General features: G+C 41.6%; 1 protein-coding gene across 21 annotated transcripts in view; it reads right to left on the bottom strand.

Moving 5' to 3' along the window:
• Positions 1-22030, bottom strand: part of Ppp6r3 (protein phosphatase 6 regulatory subunit 3) — a 134868-nt gene that overhangs the window by 54596 nt on the left and 58242 nt on the right. For 20 of the 21 annotated variants that reach the window (XM_076847728.2, XM_076847729.2, XM_076847730.2 and 17 more), the window contains 6 exons: positions 21224-21456; positions 15821-16007; positions 11943-12080; positions 9259-9324; positions 7001-7113; positions 3273-3386 (listed from right to left, as the gene is read on the bottom strand). In XM_076847728.2, coding sequence (XP_076703843.1) covers positions 3273-3386; positions 7001-7113; positions 9259-9324; positions 11943-12080; positions 15821-16007; positions 21224-21456 — 851 coding nt within the window. The remainder of the gene's footprint in view (positions 1-3272; positions 3387-7000; positions 7114-9258; positions 9325-11942; positions 12081-15820; positions 16008-21223; positions 21457-22030) is intronic. The other variant, XM_076847732.2, reaches the window with a different exon arrangement.

The following is a 22030-nucleotide window of genomic DNA, read 5'->3' as shown; positions in this document are numbered from 1 at the left end:
GTGTGTGTCTAAGTACTTCCTTATCTTTTGTGGCTATAGGATGTTCCAGACTCATCTTGTATGTTTCCTGCCCTAGTCACAGCCATTTCTCCAAGGAGTCCTGTTTCATCAGAAAATATTAAACTTGCTGTATTTTGTATTTGTTCCTGATGCCATGTCATTACTTTTGGGCTTGCTCAGGTCACTGTCTTTTTTGTCTCTTTGTATTTCATTATGGATCATTTCTGATATCCCGTGCTGATTTTCTCCTCAGTTATGTCAAAGATTATCAAAAAGCTCAGGGCATTCTTCATTTGTGCTACTGTTTTCCATTTCCAGCATGTCTGTAGATCCCCATCTCTTTGCATATTGCCCACTTTATCCACATGCCTTCAATATGTTGATCACATTTATATGAAATTCTCTTCCTGGCAGTTCTAGCATTTTTGAGTTGAGGTACATTAACACTTTCTCTCAAGACTTTGTTAGGAGTCTTCTCATCTTATAACTTTTGGTTGACAGATGGACGGACATCCGAGTAGGAGAGTGGAAACTGGTGGACACAGTATTTATACAAGAATGGATCCACCTTTTTCCTAGGAGTCCAAATGAATCAATCTAGTCAGCAGCTGAGCTAGGTTTGGGTTTTATTGTTACTATGATTTCCTTCAGTGCACTAATTTAATTTTGTCTCAAATTACTTTGCATTTATGATTAGGGCCAATGTGCCAAGTTTTTCCTCAATGTCTGCTCCACCCTTAGCTTAAGATCTTCCTTTAAGCTGGCTCCTCCCCACACTAGCCTTTCCTATGGTCTCAAACTATTGTTACTTGTTCCTTAATACCTGGAGGCCTGGAGGAGAAGGACAGGGTAGGGGGTGATGCTCTACTGTGTTTTTCTGGTTTGGCCTCAGTCTGAGGGTCCCTAGGCTGTGGAGGTAGGGCATCTCTAATGGTCTAGACCATGGTCTAGAACAAAATGTGTTCTAGCCTCTCCCACAGGATAGAACCCTCCCCCTACCCCCACCCCAGATCTCTTCTTCTATTACAAATGGTCTTCATTGTGTCTTCAGAGTTAAAGGGGCTGCTTCCCTTTCCTCAGGGGCTTAGGAGTCTGGGACAAGAACAGAGAAGGATCCTAGAGAAAAACTGCCTTTCTCCCAAGGCTGCTGTTCCACTGCTGAAGGTGGTCCTGTGGTGGCGGCTCTCACTCTCTAGCGTTCGCCCCCCTCCCCCTCCCAGTACTCTCTGAAGGGATTGCAGGTGTATGCAGATCACCTGGGTATCCATACCTCCCAGGGTTTCTTCACTCTGCTGACCCTCAGATACACTCAGATACTCCAGGAATTAAATAATGTATTACTCCAATGTTTATTTTAAAAAATCTCTCTGAACTATAATTTTATCAAGATGAAGAAATCATGTATGAAAACATACCTCAGCTGCCACAGTTAAAGATCTGAACCATAATATGCACTTACCCCTTCTTAATGAATTTTATTCAAATAACCTGGAATCACTTCATTTTTTTTCAACATGTGACTTCCTGTTTCAATTATTTATTTTTTTTCCAATTGTTTATTCTTAACATTTAAATTTATGATATTAACTTACACACCTCTACTTATTTCTTTTTTCTTTTCTGGTACTTAGGATTGAACCCAGGAGCACTTTAGCACTGAGCTACAGTCCTAGTCCTTTTTTGTTTTGCTAAGTTGCCGAGGCTGATCTAGAACTTGTGATCCTCCTCCTTCGCCTCCCGAGTGGCTATTCATGCACCTCTGCACTTGGCTCTACCTGTTCTTGACCATAACTTTCCAGTATAATTTCCCTATCTTAAGCTCATTATTCTTATTTTTCTGTTTGGTTCTGGTGAAGTCCTCATTAAGTAACTGTACCCCAGGAACAGCACAAGATGGAACACTGAGTTCCCACGGGGGTGAAAATGCCTCTTCTGCTTTTGTACATCCAGAGTGCCTTGGGCTCACAGCCGTGCCCTTAAATGCCAATATTTATTCAGCTTACACATGAGAAGCCTGGCAATTGACTGGATTTACAAGTAGCCTATTTTCCTTATCCAGACATTTGTAAGACTTCTTTTCACCTGGGATTCAGAAATTTTATCGGGATAAAGCTAAGATTTGAGTCTTATTTTAAAACTTGATCTTGCTTGGTATTTTGTAAATCGTTCTCATGTGAGGACCAAAGTTCCTTTTGGTCAGAAATTTTCCTCTGTTTTTTATTTTATTCTTGTCTTCTGTGCTCTGTTTAAGTGATACAGCATGAGCAGCAAGGCAGTCTTGCACCATTTGATTAATGAAACTAAAGTTCTTGATTATATGACTTAAATTATGCTTTACTGGGGCTAGGGTTGTGGCTCGGCTCACTGGTGGCGCGCTTGCCTAGCATGTGTGAGGCACTGGGTTCAATTCTCAGCACCACATACAAATAAATAAAAAATCTAGATGGCTAAAGATTCCACATGCCAAGGGCAGACTCTCCATCTCTTCATGTCCCCTGGTTCACTGCATGCATGCAGTGAGGTAGGGAAAATTCCAATCTGTAAACCATATATTCCCAAATAGTTACACATACATGCCTCTTCAAGTTCTCTTGCTCCAAGAGCAATTAGAAAACTGTGACAAAAAGTAAGTGCAGTAGCACTGGAGAAAACTGTCAAGAGTAACAAAACACATACCTAAAGAATGGTCCAGGGACAGGAAGCTACACATATGGAAAACATTCTATACTTCTGATTGTGAAATACCTAGCAGCAGAAATCTTTCCTTAAAACCTTAGCCAACTGTCCATCTCTCTTAACCAGCCTCCGAAACTGCAGCACCCTCACAGGTAAAACCCAGAACAACCCAAAGTTAGGATCTGCAGAAAGAATCAGGAAATGCAAACAGTCCCTGAATCAACACTTGTAGGAGAGCTGCCCACCATCCAGGAACACCCACTTATAATTTTCATGAACAAGAAACATGCTACTTAGTGTTTGAGCCACTATCCATGGTTTTGATTTGCCTACTATAGCTTTTATTTCAGTAATATTTCTAAGTACTATAAAACCCAAATAACTAGAGTCTAAATAATGCTAGTAAATAACATTTATCAAACCACATTTTTCAATTGCACCCCCATAATACACAGCAATCCTATAACTATTATCATTCACACAGAAGATTCAGCACCTGACACTCAAGAGCATGCTACTGTGACTTATCTACCAAGACCTTAACTTAGCTTTTAAAAACAACATGGATTGCTTCATATGATAAAAGGACAGCTTACGTCGGTCGCCGTGTCTCAAGCAAAGTCAGCAGAATCTGGATCGCACTGACTATGGCTGATTCATTTTTCTCCTTATGGAAAATATTTGATAGAAGCTGCTCGATGGTTTCTTGCCTAGGGAAACAAATCAACAGTAATGCACTGACTGCAACATCATGTCACACAATAGCTCAAGAAGGGCTTACTGCACATGGGCATCTCTGTTTCACATAATTTACTTTGATATACTTATTAAGGGAGGCAAGTGTTTGTGATTATAAATACCACTCTCATAGCTACTGATTCCTACCCAATCCCCCCAGCAAAATAATCTGGGCCCTGTGTCACTTTGGTAATCTTGTTGAGACCAACAAGTACTGCAAGGCTGGATGTCACCTCCGGCTCAGATGAAGGTGGTGGTGATAGCTGAGGGAGATAAAAAAAAAAAACTTAGAAGGCCTCACCTCCACATAAGGAGGAACACTTTTCAAAACAGCAAATTAGAAATCATAAATGTTTTCCCACAAAAGTATGAATGCAGAATTAAGAAAGCTCTAAAATGGGTAAAAGAGAACATCAATCACTGCCTTTTACTCTGTAGTTAAAATTTGGTAACCTATTGCCCCAAAAGCATTCTCTGAAGGCTCTTCCCATTCCACTTCTCTCTCTCATATGCAAGATCACAACCAATGGAAGACATAAAGGTTGGTACTTCCAATTTATAATGGATACCCTCCAAGAAAACTTCTTAATATATTTCAGTAATTTTCCAAATCTATGTGAATTAAGAGAAGGATCTCCCTTATAAATGTGACACATAGCTAGATTGTCCCTGGCTACTCATCTGGAAAGTTGCCAGACATCCAAAGGTATCGCTGTACTCACTGCACTGCACATCAGTTTCACTAACCATCTCTTTCCAGACTCAGGCAGCAAGTAAGAAAGAATCTCTATTAGGGAGAAGCAAACAAAACTGGTATCTAATGTTAACTTCAGAGGGTCCCCTTGCAGGAAGTCAATTTCAGACCCACACTCCCAGAGCAGCACTAAAACGGATTGGAAGACCAATAGCCAAGAGTACTGTAAATGTCACACAAGACACTGAAGTCTATAGAATCTATGCAGGTCAGGAACTGTGCACTGGAAAACAGATTGCCTTCTACAGTATATATGTACATTCTTCAAATGGTGGCTCACTCCAGGTGGAGGGTACTGGAGCACACACCTGTACCTGTCCACATTTTCCTCATCCAACAGCAAGAGCACTCTTTCTGTAAGACAGCAATGTCACACTTCCACACCTGCTAAGACCTAAAGTTATAGGCTAAAAGGCCTGAGCATTTCACGGCTACATCAAATTGGAAGTCTGCCTTATTCATGAAAGAATTGGTGATGGAAAAAAACAACACAGCAAAACCTTGCAACGATACAGTGGATATGCCATATTTGGAGTCTTACCTAAACACAAATATCCTCAAATACAGAGAAAACCATAAACCAAAAAGACTAAACTTATCAAACAAGGTAAAAGGAAATGCTTTCACATTCTTTAGATAAAAAAGCATTTATTTACACGAGAGAATATATTCACTTTTCTGCTTTAAAAGACAAGAGTTACTGGATAAACACCAATAATTTATGCATGAAGCCACCTAGGTTCTTTACCCTATCTATGGGGTAATGGCTCCTCCTAGCTTCTGTTTTTACATAGGTGGCCACAGAAAAGACCCACTTAAAAAAAAAAAAAAAATTGGTTCAAATGGGATAAAGACACATATAGTCCAATCCAAAAATAACTGTTCACTCACATAAAGAATATTTGAACTCCAAAATTTTCCAGAGCTACTAAATGGAATGCACTCATTTAAGCCCAGACTGCCTCCCAGACTAAATGTTGATTACTAAACACTTTAGCCCACTTAACCACATTCTTTACCATTCTCTTTATCCTCAGCTCATTTCAAACTCAACCATGAGTACAAACTTATATTCATCCACATATTAGTACCCCATCTGTGGGCTCCTAGCCATTGTAACACAGAATTAGGCAATTCATTTGTGTATTATAAACTACCAGAAGATTGGTTTAAAAATCATCTACACTGTTATGAAATAATTAATTTAAATAGATACTTTACATTATTATATAATGTATTTACTAAATATATACAGATGCCATGATGATTAACAAGGGTTTCTTAAACTCAAAGAAGTCTTCTGTCACTGTGTTTTTCATAATCAATGGACAATAAAAGAACCATCACAATGTGAGAACATACCAGGAGATGGAAGGTTTGATTCCCATTCCCTATGAGACTGTGGGAAGCACAATGAGAGATGGTCTCTCCACTGCCAAGTGCATTGGAGATTTTATTTGGTGACATCACAGGGCCACTGACTCATCAGGTCCTTGTATTTGAGAAAATTTACTTTAATACTGCATGATACAAATAATAAGCATATACTTATCTTCATTCAAGAACTTACCATTGACTGAGTTTTAATTACAAAAGCAAGCAGAAACATGAACCCCAATGGCTCTCTGGCTCATACATTTGGCTCAAATAAAGCTGTGTAGATGGAGAGCTGTGGTGGCCTGAGGAACTCAGATCACTATTACGCTGTCCAATGTTTGGGTTCACTTTGCACAGGCCACTCACTACATGTGACCACCAACTGAATTCATCTGATTTGACATGTGCTAAGTGTAAAATACATGCTGGATTTCAAGACTTTTATATAAAAGCATTGAAATTGTATGTGGCTTTTATGTTTACTGGACAGCAACGTAGTATACAATATGAAATTGTTAATATTCAATATTTTTAACCAACCTAAATGGGACTTTTAGAAGGTTCAATCTAAAGAATAATATTAAAGATTTGAACGTAGAAGGTGTTGTATGTTTAAAAGGAGTACGTATGGCCAAGCACAATAGTGGACATATGTAATCCTGGCTACTTGGGAGGATGAGGCAGGAAAATCCCAAGTTTGAAGCCAGCCAGGGCAACTTACTGAGACCCAGCCTCAAAATAAATTAAGTAATTAAATAAATAAATATGTAAAAAGAAGGTTTGGAGATATAGCCTGGTGGTAAAGCACCTGTGGGTTCACAACAAAACAATAATACTTATTCCAGTTCAGGTCGCCCCCTATTAATATATTTCCCCATTTTGGATGAATAACTGGAATAGTATTATTAAATTAACACTCTATTAATATAACTATTAGCTGTTTGGATGCAGGTCAAATGTCTGCACATGTTGACAGTAAACGTTCTTCCAGAAAAAAAAAATATGAAATAATATCACCCCAATCTGGAAAGAGTTCAGGTCGCCCCTAGTCAGCCCAAGGACAGTAAACCCTAGGAAAATCTTCTTGAGAAACTGCCAATTAAAACGGGTCAAATTCATATGTACCCAAGACTATTCTTCATCAAAAGCTCCTGGAGGTGTTGACTACAGCTTTGATGTGACTATCGTATCTTAGGGTGGCTCTGTAGACTTCTATGTTACACATGTGACAAGTTCGAAGTCTACACATAAAGGTCACTCGTTCACCTTCATCCCCTGTGGGTTTCTACTGGGTGCCACAAAGGCTGTATGAGAAGCAGGCTTCCTGCCTCTTACCACCACAGGTGTTTTCAGGACACAATTCCAACAGGAGGAATACTTCACTTATCAGTCACTCTTGAGGTAACACATCAAACAGCACCACTAAGAAAAATGAGAACAGAGTTTTAAACATACTTTTCTAGAGTGGCAAGCAGGGGGTCTGGTTCCGTACTGTTCTGAACTTGTAACATCTGGTCTCTGCTCAGGCGAACGATTTCACAAAGTGACTGTGAAGCATTTGAATGCCGCTAAAGAAAGAAAGTACAATTTTAGTTATGAACCTGTTGGAAGTTAACCTTATAGCAAAAGGGGGGGGGTGGATTTCTTAAGAAATAACACAAATTAACACTGTCCATAAGCTTCCATGAGCAAGAAGTCAATCTGGAAAGGAGCTCAATGTAAGCACTTGCTATTCAGGCTGAGGGGTTTTCCTTTACAGTGCTGGACACTGCTGTCTTGCTAGGTGCAGCACATGTGATTCGAGTTCTGACCAGGAGAAGCTCCATAATTAAACACTTGGAAAGAACATCTTCCCCAAACACACTTTCATCAGCATCAACACATGGACATGCTAGCTTTAAAAAAAAAAAAAAAAAAAAAACTCCTCAAACAACAGGAAATACAACTTTGAGTAAGACACCAATGGGTAAGAGCACTAAACTATATCTCGCAGTGCAGAGTGGGCTTGCCTGCCTTCCAGGGAAGTTCTGAAATCTCAGGATCCACATGCGTTACACTCTAGCATGTGAAACAGCCTAGCTCACAGTGAGTGCTGTTCCACTTTAGCAGAGGGGGTAAGGCACCAGGATCGCCAAACCTTCCCACTGGAATCAGGAGCCTAACACTCCTTGATGAACAGTAACTGGTCAGTGCAGCTTCAACCTGCAATCTATCACTTAACACAAAACATGAATATCAGCAAGTCTGTCCAAAGGCAAAACCAACTTTCTTCAGAGTAAGGCAGGGAGGTGCTGAAGTCGGCAGTGCTTTGTCTTTCTCAAAGACTTGCTGCAGAACTGGTATTTTCCTTTATCAATATCTCCTGTACCCCGCTGACATGTCTTATATCCTGTTAAGCAATCAGGTTGTGCCATAGACCTTGTTTGTAGAAATTACTCCTAGAGTGGAACAGGCCCTGCTTTTCACTGCTCACCATACTCTGGAGTGGCCACACTTCCAATGTGTGAGAACAGTGTTCCTGCAACAACAGACCCACAGCAGGAGAGCTCAGCACCCTATTAGCCCCCACGCAGGAGTTCTAGCCCAGGGGTACTCCCTTAGCACACAGCACAGGTCTATGCAGGGATGCGGTTAGAATGCCAATTCTGGCAACAACAACAGATGTTATAAAAGAGCATGTACTGAACAGCCCAAGAGGAAATGAGGAGGAGGTGACACTCCTTTTCAAAGCTTAGTTAGGATAAACTCCAGGTACCAAAAGGTTTTAAATGGACCAGAGTAGAAGCAGTTAGATCCATTTAAATTCCACAGAAAATTCACCTCTGGGAAGTGAATACCCTCTGGCTATGCACTTCTTCCTTTGCCCTGCTCCAATCTGCAACCTAGAGGCTTCTCGACACAGCCTGCATCACCCTATGGGGAAATGATGATGGGACAGAAGGAACTCTGTAGGTGGAAGGGTCAACTACGGGCAGTCTCACATGGCTTGGCCTGATAAGTGAGGTGACAACTTTACAGACCTCAGAGAGACACACCAATTGTGTCATGACAGGTGACTCCTCAGCAGAGGGCTCGGTCTGTAAGCTCCAATGCCAAGACAATCTTTAGCATCCAGGCAAAGGCCAAATCCATTGGAACATTAAGTCCAGGATCAGGAAGAAAACAACAAAGTTACCAAAGGGTATGATGGTGACCAAGATACTGCTAAGTGCAAAACTTTAGTCAGACTGGATGAAATGAATACATTGTTTGCATTAAAAACAGGTATACAAGAAAAGGAAGTGTGGACAGAAGAGGTTTGTAACCAAGGGAGCAGGTTCAGCATGAAACCCGGGGGCCTGCCGTATCATATTTCTGGAAATGTTCTGGCTTCAAGCAAAATGTAAAATTATTTATAAAACGGTCAACACAAGAATGACAGATTATCCCAGCAGTTCTGGGGGCTGAGGCAGGAGGATGGCAAGTTCAAAGCCAGCCTCAGTAAAAACAAGGTGCTAAGCAACTGAGTGAGATCCTGTCTCTAAATAAAATACAAAATAGGGCTCAGTGGTTAGTGTTCCTGAGTCAATTCCTGGTATTAAAAAAAAAAGGAATGCCTGTTCTGCCCCCTTCTCTGTTATCTTCATGGCTATACAAACAAGTATGTTCTGTGCTCAAATAAATACTGCCTGTATTTTTTAAAATCAAATTTATAGGCACATAAGAGAACTTACATCTTCTTCTTGCGATGGGTGAACTATTTCCACAAGCCTCTGGATGATTTTCTCCTCATTTAACCACTGCAAAACACATTGTAGAAGCAATCATAGCAATGAGCGACTCCTGTTCAAGCCCCAAGGAAGATTAACACACTTGGAAATATCCATCACATTTTAAGTAGAATGTTACGGGTTTCTCTGGACTTTGAACACTACAGAAAATTAAAAGTCCCCCAAGGAAAATGCCAGTGAATATATTATTTTAACAGTAACCAAGAACACCAGCCAACACCCCAAATTACAGTACCTATATAATCTACACATAATCTACAGTACCCACATAATCTCCAGCCATGGGGTAGCACCTAGACACTCAATTCAAAGGGTTTTACTTTGGCAGGGGTTGGGTTGAGGGGGTTAAGAAAGTTGGAATGTGCATACTTTGTGTAAGAGAGATGTGTTCTTAGCTTCAGAAAAACTGATAAGAGCCATACTTAATATCAAGCTTCTGGGTCAAGAAAAAACAGAATGAACAAAATGGGCCCTTTAGATTCCAAAACCAAACCCACTTCAAGAAATACAGGGGCTAGGCAGTGAAGCCACCATGGAATCAGAGTTCATCTGCCCTATCATGTTGGCAAAGAGTCACCAGCACAATGCTAACAATCTCTTCTTAGTCGCTACATGAAATGCAATGAATAAAACTATGAAGAGTGTTAGAATAAAAAAAAAAAAAAAAAAGAGAGAGCTCATGTATAATGGCAAAAAAAAAAAAAAAAAGGAAAGAAACAAACAAAAAACCCAGCTGGCTTAGTATTAGTTCCATAAGGAACTGAAACAGCATATATAAAGGCAGCTCACCATCTAGAAACTCCACTAAAAAAATCCCACTGATTAAAGGGAAATAGACTAGGTGGGAGGCACGGAGCAAGAAACCAAATACAATTTGCCCAGAGAAGAAACCCTGATAACATCTCTGGTTCCCCAGGAAGGATATATCAAAAGAAAATGCACACAAAAGCTATTAGGCAGGCAGCACAAAGGGAAAGGCCCAACTTTGTACTTCAGGGGCTGGGGTTGTGGCTCAGTAGTAGAGTGCTTGCCTAGCACACGTGAGGTACTGGGTTCAAACCTCAGCACTGCATAAAAATGAAATAAAGATATTATGTCCACCAAAAGGAGTGCATAAAAAAAAATATTTAAAATGTGCACACGAGTCACCTAGAAATCTTGCTCAAATGCAGATTCTGATTTGGCTGAGAGGGGAAGACCCAAGATTATGGATTTCTACATACATACATGGATTTCTACATTTCACAGGTGATGTCCTAAAACAGAGGACACCAAATACCTGTGTGGGAGGGGCACTTCTGACTACCTTGGAGAAGCTAGGAGCCCTGAAGGAGAACTCATCAGACCTGGAGCCTAACCCCATATAACTACCCATAAGCACCTACATTCCAAGCCCACTTTTAGACTAATCCCCGCCCCCCCCCCACACACACACACTCAGGATCCAAAATCAAAGTAAGACATTCAGAAGTTTCTAATTAACCTTCCCCCAACCTGTGCCTTTATTAGCCACTTGACCCCCCCCCTCCGCACCTCGAGAAGAGCCCATTTATTCTTTTGGAAATGGACTCCAAAATTCAACCCAGAAGTGGCCAAAGAAATAAATCCAATTTCCCTATAATGATCTAACATGAAAAAGACCCTCCTCCCCCTTCCTCTTAGTCTTTCCCAAAATTCTGAACCTCTTTTTGAGAAAAGAGGCCTAAATTAGGTTTCCCAATTTAAGGCCCCTGCCCGCAGGCAAGTCCCAAGACCCCCACTAAGTGCACTCAGCTGGTTTCCCCATAGTGATTGCAGGGAGTGGGTCACCTCAATAGATCTAGCCCTGATCCCATCACTACAAACGCATGCCCACCCACCTCAGCAGAGATTGCTCCACCCTGGACAATGCCTGACAGACCTTCCTCTCACAGATCCTCCTGTGTCTTTAAAACAGCATTTTCAATAAATCTCATTTCTGTGAAATGAGCAAGTTTTAAGGTTCCAGGGTAAGTATTAAGAGATGAAATGGATTAGGAAACGGTTCCAGGAGGCAGAAAAAGGGGAGGGGGATAAAGGAATAAAGAACAGTCAGATGAGATGGGACAAAGGAGCATCCAGGAGAAGCCTGTTTTCAGTATGAGTGACCCCATCCCACCTAAGACATTCACCGGTTCAGGAGACACACATCCTAAAGTCACCATCTGTCTACATTTTAACATACGTCCACGCGATCTCTGACTTCCTTAGGCCACGCTCCTAAGTACACCTCTACATTCCAACTTTCAGAAGCAGGCCTGTCTATCCTCTCAGGAAAGCCATAGAGCACACACTGCTGACACTTCTACTCCTACCACCAGACCCCGCTTTGTCAGTCTCAATCCGTTCTACCTCGTCACCCTCACAAAATACAGACCTGCAAAGGGGAAAAAACTGCTCACACACCATGTCCCACAGACAAGGAAAGGGCATCTCTTAAATTCTAACCCTACAAAATGTCAACCTCTTTCTTTCTTGGAAAATTCCTTCCCTGTCCCCAAGTGCCCCAGACAATCTTCTGTGACCAATCCCCAGGGACCCCCAGCATTCACAGCCCGGGCCCACACCATCACCCAACCAGGTCAGCAGCAGCTCAGAACTCTACTCACATTCAGCACATCTTGCCTGGGCTGTGGAGGCTCAATACATGTCAGGAGCCGGAGCAACAAATCCATGATGGCAGAAGTTCCTATATGCTTTATAATAAGGTCTACAAAATCCCGTTTCTTCTTTAGGAAATCCACAATCTAGAGGGAGAACACGTAAAATATGGAACGACATGTAATGTGGGAATTACAAATCTGAGAATGTTTTAAGTACTGATCAACACTCCCTCTAAACTTCTGCCACTACTTTAGGCTAAGGAAAGTAAGTGCTGGGTCAGAAATTAGGTGTCAAACTGGAAACCTTGGCTAATGTTCCAAACCCTTAGGAGAAAGCTCCTTAACTAGTACTCATCTCTTAGTGCAAATACAATATAACAGAATCTTATTTCTATTTATTTTCTTTGTTAATTCTGAAAGAATAGGGATTAAAAAAAAACAAATTTTTTTAAAAAGTACTAAAAAAACCAGTCCTATAAAGAGCACAAAAAAAAAATTAACCATTTTATAGTTTATGGATATAAATCAATTTTATTAGACTTAACACTAAACTACAGAATATTCAAAATCCTAATTATACTCCAGTAAATAAAACAATTCAAAATATAAGGATTTCTACTTCAAAGTAACTAACTCACCTGCTATAAGACTGGATTTCACTTCAGCAATTCACCTGATTAACACAAGGGTGCTGATAGGAGGCTGAGAGTAGCTATGCCGAGGCAAGTTGAAACAGTAATGGAAATGAGGGCTCTGTCCTGCCCTGTAGAGCTCTCTGTGCCCTCTGATTCCTGTCTGTGTGCATCTACCACCTTCCAAAACCCTACCATATATCCCAGGAGCAGCGTGGCCCGGTGTGGCAGCTACTGCCAGAGAATCTCACTAAGCTCAGTGGCTGGAGATTGAATAAGATTAACAGATAAGAAAACCAACATTCAAGCAGGTTAAGTATCTTCTAGAGCAAAAAGGTGGCTGTCCTGCAATTCAATCTCAGCCTGTAAAAGCCACAGGCTTTCCAGAATCCTGCATGAGGAGTATAGTAATCAGAGATGACAACAACAACAGCTTTACACAATTAAGCACAAATACAGGATTGATTATCACATTCTGCTTCCCAAACAATACTGTGACATAAACCTTCAAGAAGTGACTTATTGACACCACTCGAGTCTCAGTAGTTATTTGAAAGAACAGTGAAGGAGAAAGAAAGAAAAAGTCATGTGACCAAAACCTTCCATGATTCAATGGCAAAAGCACTGAACTTGAAGCCTAAAGGCATGCCAACCACCACTATGGGCAGCACAGTGAGGACAAAAATGTACCACAGATGGTGCCAGGAGGTGTTCTACCATGCAACACTGAAGTCCTACAGCTGTGCCCTGCTCTATAAGCTGGAAAATGTCTTTAGTGATCATGCCACTGAATGTTTGTCATTACCTATGCTGCAAGACCTGACTAATATTGTCATGCCTTTATCTACACTTGTAATTCTCAAAAGGACAGAGGATCCCCATTTGACCTTTCTGTGAAGCTAAAAGACCAAGGGCTGTCAAATCCTCTCATTATCATTCAAGGGGTTCTGCACAGAACTACAATGAGCAACAGGGTGACAGGGTACTCTCCCCACCGGCACATGCCATCACTGCCACACAAAGGGCATGTCTAACTTTCAAGGCCAATACAAACACTCAGAGCTCCAAAACATCTTGTGGGTTGTCACCCTACAATTTATGCACACTGAAAATCATGGGTCATGATTTGGGTCCCAATGGTACAGAAATGAGGAGAAGTGAAGCAGTAGAGTGACAAGATGGTTCGCATTCTCCTAAAACAGCCAGCATTACTTTTATGTCTCAACAGAAGGCAAAAATGGAAGACAATCGGTATGAGCAAACCTCAGTTTGGAATTATTATCTAGGGCAAAAGAATAGTATTTCCAATATACTTAGGAAGGTTATCCTATGGAGAAATGACACCATCTTTCTAAAATAAAACATGTGTCCACTTTGCCTTGGCATAGGACAGAACATGCTGGGCCCAAAATAGTTCCAATCCCTCCATGTGTGCTGATAGCAAGGACAAGTCACCAGAGCCTGTTTTCTATCATGAAGGTCACCAGGCTTGACTACTTTCACCCCACGTCATCACACCCCTACTCTGCTGCAACTCTGACACAAATATCATAGTCTGTAATTGAGCATCTGAGGCTCTGATTGTTCTTGTGCATCTATTCCCATAAATGAACTGGTAAACAAATCCTTTTTCACACCAAGGTCCACTAGAGAAATAGTACTCAAATTTTAGCATGCATCAGAGCTGAGTTGGAAGGCCAACTAAAAACCCAAACTGATACTAGGTGTGGTGGTGCACATCTGAAATCCCACTTGACTTGGGAGGCTGAGGCAGGAGGACTCCAGGTTCAAGGCCAGCTGGGCAACTTAGCGAGACCCTGTCTCAAAATAAAAAATAAAAAGGGCTGGGAATGTGGCTCAGTGGTAGAGCACTCCTGGGTTCACTCCCCCAGTATTGCAAAAACAAAACAAATAAAAAAAAGACCCAAACATCTGGGTTGCTGGCCACCTCCCCACCACCACCCAGAGTTTCTGATTCAGAAACTCGAGAACTTGCATTGCTGACAAATTCCCAGGTGACACTGAGGATTCAGGGATGACACTTGCAGAACCACTGCATATATGAGATACATGGAATCAAAGTCCTAAATACATATGAATTAAGGAGGGGGGGGGAGAAGGAGAGAGGGAGAAAGGGAGAGAGAGAAGAACGAGGAGAGGATTCCTTTAATATCGATGATAGAGCTCTTCTCTATACTTTGATGATTTTACAGAAATGCTTTGGCCTTATTTCTGCACTGGAACTGACTCAAACCTCCTAAAATCAGTACAGTAACAGATTCTGATTGGTGATATATTCAAAGATTTATTCTTCTTTCAGTTAGTGGATGTAACTGAGCCAGTGAATCTTGTTGACAGTTGCTTTTTTAAAAAATGTTTTTACTGTAAAAAAAAATGACTATTATTTCAATAAAATTTTAAGCAAGTTCATAAAAATGTAGTTCCTGCTTTATAGGCATATTATGGGGTCTAATTAGGAAATGCTTTAGAAATTCTTAGATAAAATATCTGGGGAAAAAAATAAGGTCTACAAAATGTATTACTTTGGAAAGTATTACTTCAATGATTGTTAATAAATGTGAATTCGATTTTTTTTCCTGGTATGTGCCTACATATTTTCCCTATAAGAAAAATAAAGCCTTTATTAAATGAAAAAAAAAAAAGGAGGAGGAGGAGGAGGAGGGGAGGTGACAGCACTACTAGACAAAAGCTGCAGAGCTGCATGTCCATCTGCATTCAGATGTCTCAAGCTGAATGTTTAAGATTCTTAGAATCAAAGTGAATCACTATTTAGTACAAAGTCAATCACCAATCACATTTGTGGGAAAGCTTTTAAAATTTTATTTGTGATAAAATTGTGAGGAGTTGGGGTGGGGGACAAACCAAACAAAGCAACCAGGGCTACTAGGACATCATTCACATATTCCACTGCTTGATTACAAGCCACAGGGCTATATACACAAATGGGTACCAGTATTCTCAGGCTTCCAAGTACTTGTCAAAAGAGAAAATCTTTGTGTGCTAACAAATTAAGAGAGATCTGAGATACTTAGAATGTATCACATGAGAAACATTCATTAATATATAAATCAGTGTTAAGTCAGGGAGTGCTCAGAATGCTTAAGGCTTAAAAATATTCTCATGTAGAACCTGGACTTAAGGCAAACTCAGGACACTACAGCAATAACACTACTGGGGATCATCTAGAAAATGAGTGGCCCTAATACTTACCTTTTAAAAAACAGTATTTACCTGTTCTGGTTTTCTGCTGATAAGGATACTTAGCACCTTGCTGAAGAAACTAGCAAGTAGTGGGTTCAGAGGGGAATCATTCAGGAGGAAGCTGTACAATTTCATTAGCAAGGATTCATCCTCCCCCAATCGATCATTCATCTGGGAGACATCAGAAGTGAGCAACTCACAAGATATATTTGGATACCTAGAAGAATAGGACATCATATCATGTTAACAGTTTATTTACGTTAAATAAAACACAAAGCAGGAAGGCTTCCCAACAGTTTGCAAAGACAACAAAATCATCTACTGGGAATTAGAAAATCATTTTGATAAATTCTATCCAAACTCTAGATTATAATAAATTTTCTACTTTGTCTAAAATTTGTTTTTAAAACAAGTTTTAATAAAAACACATTTTGCCCTATAAAACTAAAGCATCGTTAGGACTCAAGAAACCAAGGGAAATCACACTGCAGGGGTGGATCTTCTCAATTATCACTGAGGGCAGAGGCTAGAGGTACAGCTTTCAGCAGCTTCCTCTGGCACAGAAGCAGCACAGTACACAAGGGGCTGTGAGGGCCACTGGATTCTGGGAAACTGTGCTGAACATAGCACCTAGTAAAATGACAAGGCACACTGCAGGTACCTGGACTGGCCATCTCCATTTTTAGATGGGGTGCAAATGATATTACAAAGTTGTTGTTAGGCTGCCAAGTGCTAAGCTTGTATTACATCTCAAGAGAATACATTGAGCAGGACAATAGGAAACCTCTGTTACAAGGTGGGATGCATACAGATGCCATGCTCTCCACCCGAGCCTTGCTCCATCTTTAGGAATTGGTACAGACACCAAACCAGCTCACTGTCACTTCTTGCTATTCTCTTACTCAGCAGGAGACAGCCCCCCCCCCCACGCGCGCCAAAGCACCAGGACGTCTGCTCTGCAACAACTTCTGGCTTTTCCAGAGACCCCAAAGCTTTAGAAATGCCTGCAGCACCTCCATGCTTCTTACCACCAGACCACTCACTCTGAAAAACAGACAAGAGAGCCATGGTTTCCACTCACTCCTTCCACCACCACTATTTCTCCTTTGCTGTCAAAAGTCACAGTGGAAACTCTTCCAAACAGTGCTCTATCTGATCTCTATCTACTCCAATGTTCCTCCTTATCAGGAGCCAAGAGCCATAGCCTCAACTACTCACCAGGAGTGGCAAGCTCAATGACCAGGACAGGGAGGTGACAAAACAGCCAAAAGTGGCTGCATGATGAGAGCAAGTAAGTGTGTGACACACCTGAGGCATCCAAGGCAAGCTGACAGTTGGCTGATGTGAGGTGCCTGACTCAGAAGCAACCAGCAGCACACCACCAGCCACAGCACCCCCGAGGGTCTCCAGTCAGGCCAAACGACTAAACAGGATGAGAACGTCCACAAATGAACTCTTGGAGGAGGACGAAAACATCCCTGGCAGATGTGTGGGCATGAGGATCACATTTCCAAATAACAAACTTCTGTAGGGAATGGTTCGATTAAAGTCTCCCTCACTTTATGGCACAGGCACCAAAGGGGACATTTCATACACTTCTTCCCAGGTAGGATAATTCAGTGGTTAAGAGTTATAGCTTTTGAGTCACACTATCTAGTTCAAATTCTATCTCCACACTCACAAGCGTATACCTTAAGCAAGTTAACCTCTCTGTGCCTCAGTTTCTATGTTCATCATAGTATGGCAATGATCCTTATCCTGTGGAGGAGCATAATATATTCAAACAGGCCAGAGGGCCTGGCATAAAGTAATTTAAATATTTAATGAATAACTGCAGAAATGCTCCTGTGAGGGGCTGTGAGGGATATACCGTCTCAACTGTCCCAAAGTGAAACTTACTGGCAAATAAAAGATTAATAAAAGGTAGCAGACTCAAGCTGACAGCAAACCCTACACCTGGATGTGCTCAGATTCTGAGCAGAAGCTCCACAGCCAGACAAGGCACCTTGGAGCTATTCACGTTCCATAGGTGACACAGAGGTGTGAGCTACTCAAGAAGAGTGTATTGTGGAGTGGGCATTACATGGAAGCCCAAGTTCTGGTTCCAGATAGGCTGGGGCTAGTCTTTCCCTCCCTCCGTAACATTCAATAAATCTCTAAGGCACCCAAAGGTGCCCTCCACTCCAACCCTGGGCAAGTGCCCCCAACCTCTCTTCCTTGTAATGAAAACAGAGAAGCAGCTAGAGGACCAGCCCTACCCACCTGACCTACATCTGCACCCCTCCTCCCCCTTGCATGGGGGCAGTCCCTGCTCCTGGAGTCACCCTCCATTTGACCTCCCACCTGCTCTACAATCCTTCCTTCTCTTCAGGACACCCACACACCATCATCTCCATTCATCATCTCCATGTCACCTATGGAACAAAGCTACCCAGCATCTCTCCTGCCTCAGCCACCACTTCTTCTCCCCACCCCCACCAGAGAAGCCTGCCTGGAGGATTGGTCTCTGCTCCCCCTCAGTCACATCAAAGGGCATGCACCAAGGCCCATATTTCCACACTGTTAACTCCAGTGAGTCTTGGGAGCAACAGCACCTAGCCACTGTCCCTCCCTCCTCTCTGAAGTCCACTGCCTGTGGACAGGGTGGGAGCCCCTCCTGGTTTTCCTCTTACATCTGGTGACTCCTCAGTCCCTGTGTGGAACTCTGGTCCAGCCACTGGCCTTTATCTCCATTCTCTGAGCCTTCCCTCTGCCTCAGTTCTGTAGGTGATCTCTTCAACTACCTGGTGCTACCCCTTGTCTCCACCTGATATTGACCAGGCATTTCAAACCTGACAGGGTCAAAGCCATATGCCTAACCTTTCTCTGCCATCTAGCCTCAATATTCTTGGCCCTTCCCCTGCCACCCTATACTGGGAAGAGGCCCTTTCAGTTCTAACTTCATAGAGTCCATCAGGAATCTGAACATCCTCCCCAGTTGAGCCACTAAGATCTTTTTCTGTTAATCTCTGTAGCCTCTTAACAGGCTGCCCCCAACTCCTGTTCTCCATGGTCTAGGGTCCTAGGCAGAGGGACCCTGGAAAGCCAAGTCTGGCAATACTACTTCCTGCTTAATACTACTTCCTGAGGCTAGGGTTATAGCTCAGCAGTAGAGCACTTGCCTTGAATTTTTAAGGTACTGGGTTCAATCCTCAGCACCACATAAAAAATAAATAAAATAATGCGTCCATCTTTAAATAAAACAAACAAAAAAACCCTCTGATCCTTCCTATCTCATCCTGGATAAAGTAAAGGTTTGACTGAGCCCAGTAGCTCCATGAGGCCTATGTCTGGGACCACTATGAACACATCCCTATCCCTCTCTCTCCTCCTGTTCTCCTCCATTAGTGAGACTGCCCCTTCTCTGGCTGCCATGTGGTTCCTGGGGTAAACTAAGGGTTTCTGCACTTGCTACTCCCTCTGCTTGGATGTCCCTTGCCAACTTCCCACATGGCAACCCCTCATTTCTGAATGGCTCTGACCAACTGGCACCTTCCTAATGAGGACTTTCCTGAACTCCCTCCTCCCACACTGCACCTTTGGCAGGCCTATCTTATCCTGTTTATTTTTCTCCAAGGACTTATCCAACAAAAACTGTGCTAGTGTGGGTCATTCCAATACAATATTCACTCTATCATCCCAACACTATAAAATCCCAAACTTTCTTAGATGACTGTAATCAATTTTAATCCTAAAAATGTTTTCCATCCCACCTGAAAAACCGCTCTATGCTAATCTAGGTGTCTGAGTCATCCAAGGCACATACATTGTGCTGGTGGCTCTGCCTAGGCCGATGCACAGCAGTGTACTGTTCTGCCCAACTCATCATGTCCCTTCCAAATGGGACTACCCAGAACATCCAGGGTCCATGTGTTCAGGGAGGCACATCTGATCTCCCATCCTCAAAGACATGTGAAAAAATAGAACTGTCAAGGTTCAGGGTCCCATCATGTATCATAACTGGCAGGGGAAAGGGAGTACTGTTTCCTTTTGCTGAACTAAGAACTTTACATACCGTATGCCTACTCTTTTTGCAGCTAAAGAACTATTAGCTCCATTCAGCTCGTGAGGAAACAGACCGAGACCCGAGATAGGAAAGCCACTTGCCAGAGTTCTCAAAGCTTGTACCAAGGGAGGGTTATATTCCTTCCAGGTGGCCCAATCACAGGCCTGTGCTCTAGAATCCATAGCATCCCAGCAAGGACAAGCCACAAGGCAGGCAGTGCTCACTCATGTGCTACTTCACCGTGGAAGGAATTCCAAAAAAGCAAAGTGTCTATCTTTTGAGGGATGACAGTGTGTCTAGTATTAGATTTCTTTCTTCTTTATTAAGGCACTGATTTCTGATTAGAGGCCTTCAGTAAATCCTACATATCAATCTTAATGGCTGGCAGAGAACATGACATCCCTGAAATACAAGCCACGGGCAATTTGAAGGCATTTACAGGTACTATTTTCCTGATGCCATAATCTTCCCAAGAAGAAAATAACAGATGCTTGAAAAGCAGGGCAGAGTGGGGGCCATGACTCTTCCTGTTCCATTAAGTTTACTTAATGTATGTCAATGTTTTCTTCCTGAAGGTTCTCTGTTTTCTGGGGACAGGGAGCAAATGTTTCACTAACATTGGATATGGAGAAATAACCAAAATCCAATACTAACATGCCTACTCACAAAGGGTTTCCAGGGATATATATAAAAGTGTTATAAGCAATGGTGATAAAGGATTCTTGCTCTAATGTGTTCTTTTTTCTGTTTGTAAGCAGATTAGACCAGTAATGAGTAGATAATTCCACTAGAGTTATCTGTAGGGCCACTTGTTTAAATATAGCTTTGCTAAGGTTCACCAAGACCCATGCCCTAATCTTCAGGTAACAGAAGGTCAGCCTTTACTGTATCAGCAATGCTCATCACAACCCAAGCTCCAACTCAGACCTGCTGTGTGATCTTGGGGAGTCACATAACCTCTGGCTTCCTATCAAAGACACTGGTGAAGAAATAGAACTGTCAAAGTTCAGGGTCCCATCATATGTCATAACTAACAGGGGAAAGGGAGCACCATTTCCTTTTGCTAAACTAAGAACTAAGTAGGGAAAATACTTACTTGAATTGTCTTACTATTTTAAGAAACTGGTCATCACTGTTTATAAAACACATTGCTCTTCCACAAAACCTTCTGGGTAAAATTCAGAACAATCATCGTTAGACTTCTTTGATGCGCTGAACTTAGTTATAGAATGAATTATACGTGTCCCACTATGCCTGTCATTGTTGACCACCATAACCTTCTGCCAATGGCTACAATGGCTCTAGGGGATTCTTGGACAGCAAGAACTATAATCTTCTATCCCCACTTCACTTAATCCCACCCTAAAGAGAAGTTTGAATTTTCTTACTTGTATCTGATCTTTTCATCCATGTCTTGAGGTGGTTCTTCTATAATGAATGAGACTAAATCTTCGAGACATTCTGCTTTTAACAGAAATTCTATAAGTTTGCGGTTCTGAGCTTTACATTCCTGTAAAACATCTTCCTCATCCATTAACTCCTTCAGTGTTACATCTTCTCTTTCTAGAAGTGTGTCTATGTGGGATGATGAGTGAAGATCAAATTTCCAAAACATGCTGGTCTAAACAAAATGCAGAGAGTAGTTCATAAAATTTCAACTTTGCATATTAACTTTCCATACTTCAAATTTCAGTTCAGTTTTACAATCTAAAATGCCAACTTGGCTCACATCTAAGTAAAATAAATTTTAAACTGAACCTATAAAATGCTTTTTTAATGAATAACACTGGCAGGATTTCCCCCCCCTCAAAAAAAAAATTTTTTTTCATGTTTTTTTTTTTTTTAAGAAAAAAAAAAAGTTGATTTGAAAATGCTCTAAGCTAAAAAACCTGGAGTATTCTTAACCTGTAAAAGCAACTCATCCACACTTTGCCAGAAATTTAATGATGGGAAAGGCAGAAAGTAAGCCATTCCTGAAGGGCAAAGAACACATTCTCACACAGAAGTACTGTCTTCAGGAACCAATGACAAGTGATGGGGCCTAACTAGGACCCTGGAGTATGAAGAAATTAAATCACCACTGTAAACCCACACTTTTAGCCTCTGACAGCTCATGAAAGAACCTGAAATCATAAAATGATAAAACCTGTGCAATTGTTAATATAGAAACTAAAAACTTGAACCTAACTCCGGAA

This window comes from Callospermophilus lateralis, chromosome 2, assembly GCF_048772815.1.
Source record: "Callospermophilus lateralis isolate mCalLat2 chromosome 2, mCalLat2.hap1, whole genome shotgun sequence".
Lineage (NCBI taxonomy): Eukaryota > Metazoa > Chordata > Mammalia > Rodentia > Sciuridae > Callospermophilus > Callospermophilus lateralis.
The sequence above is the reverse complement of the archived record's forward strand: the minus strand, read 5'-3'. Positions and strand labels throughout refer to the sequence as shown.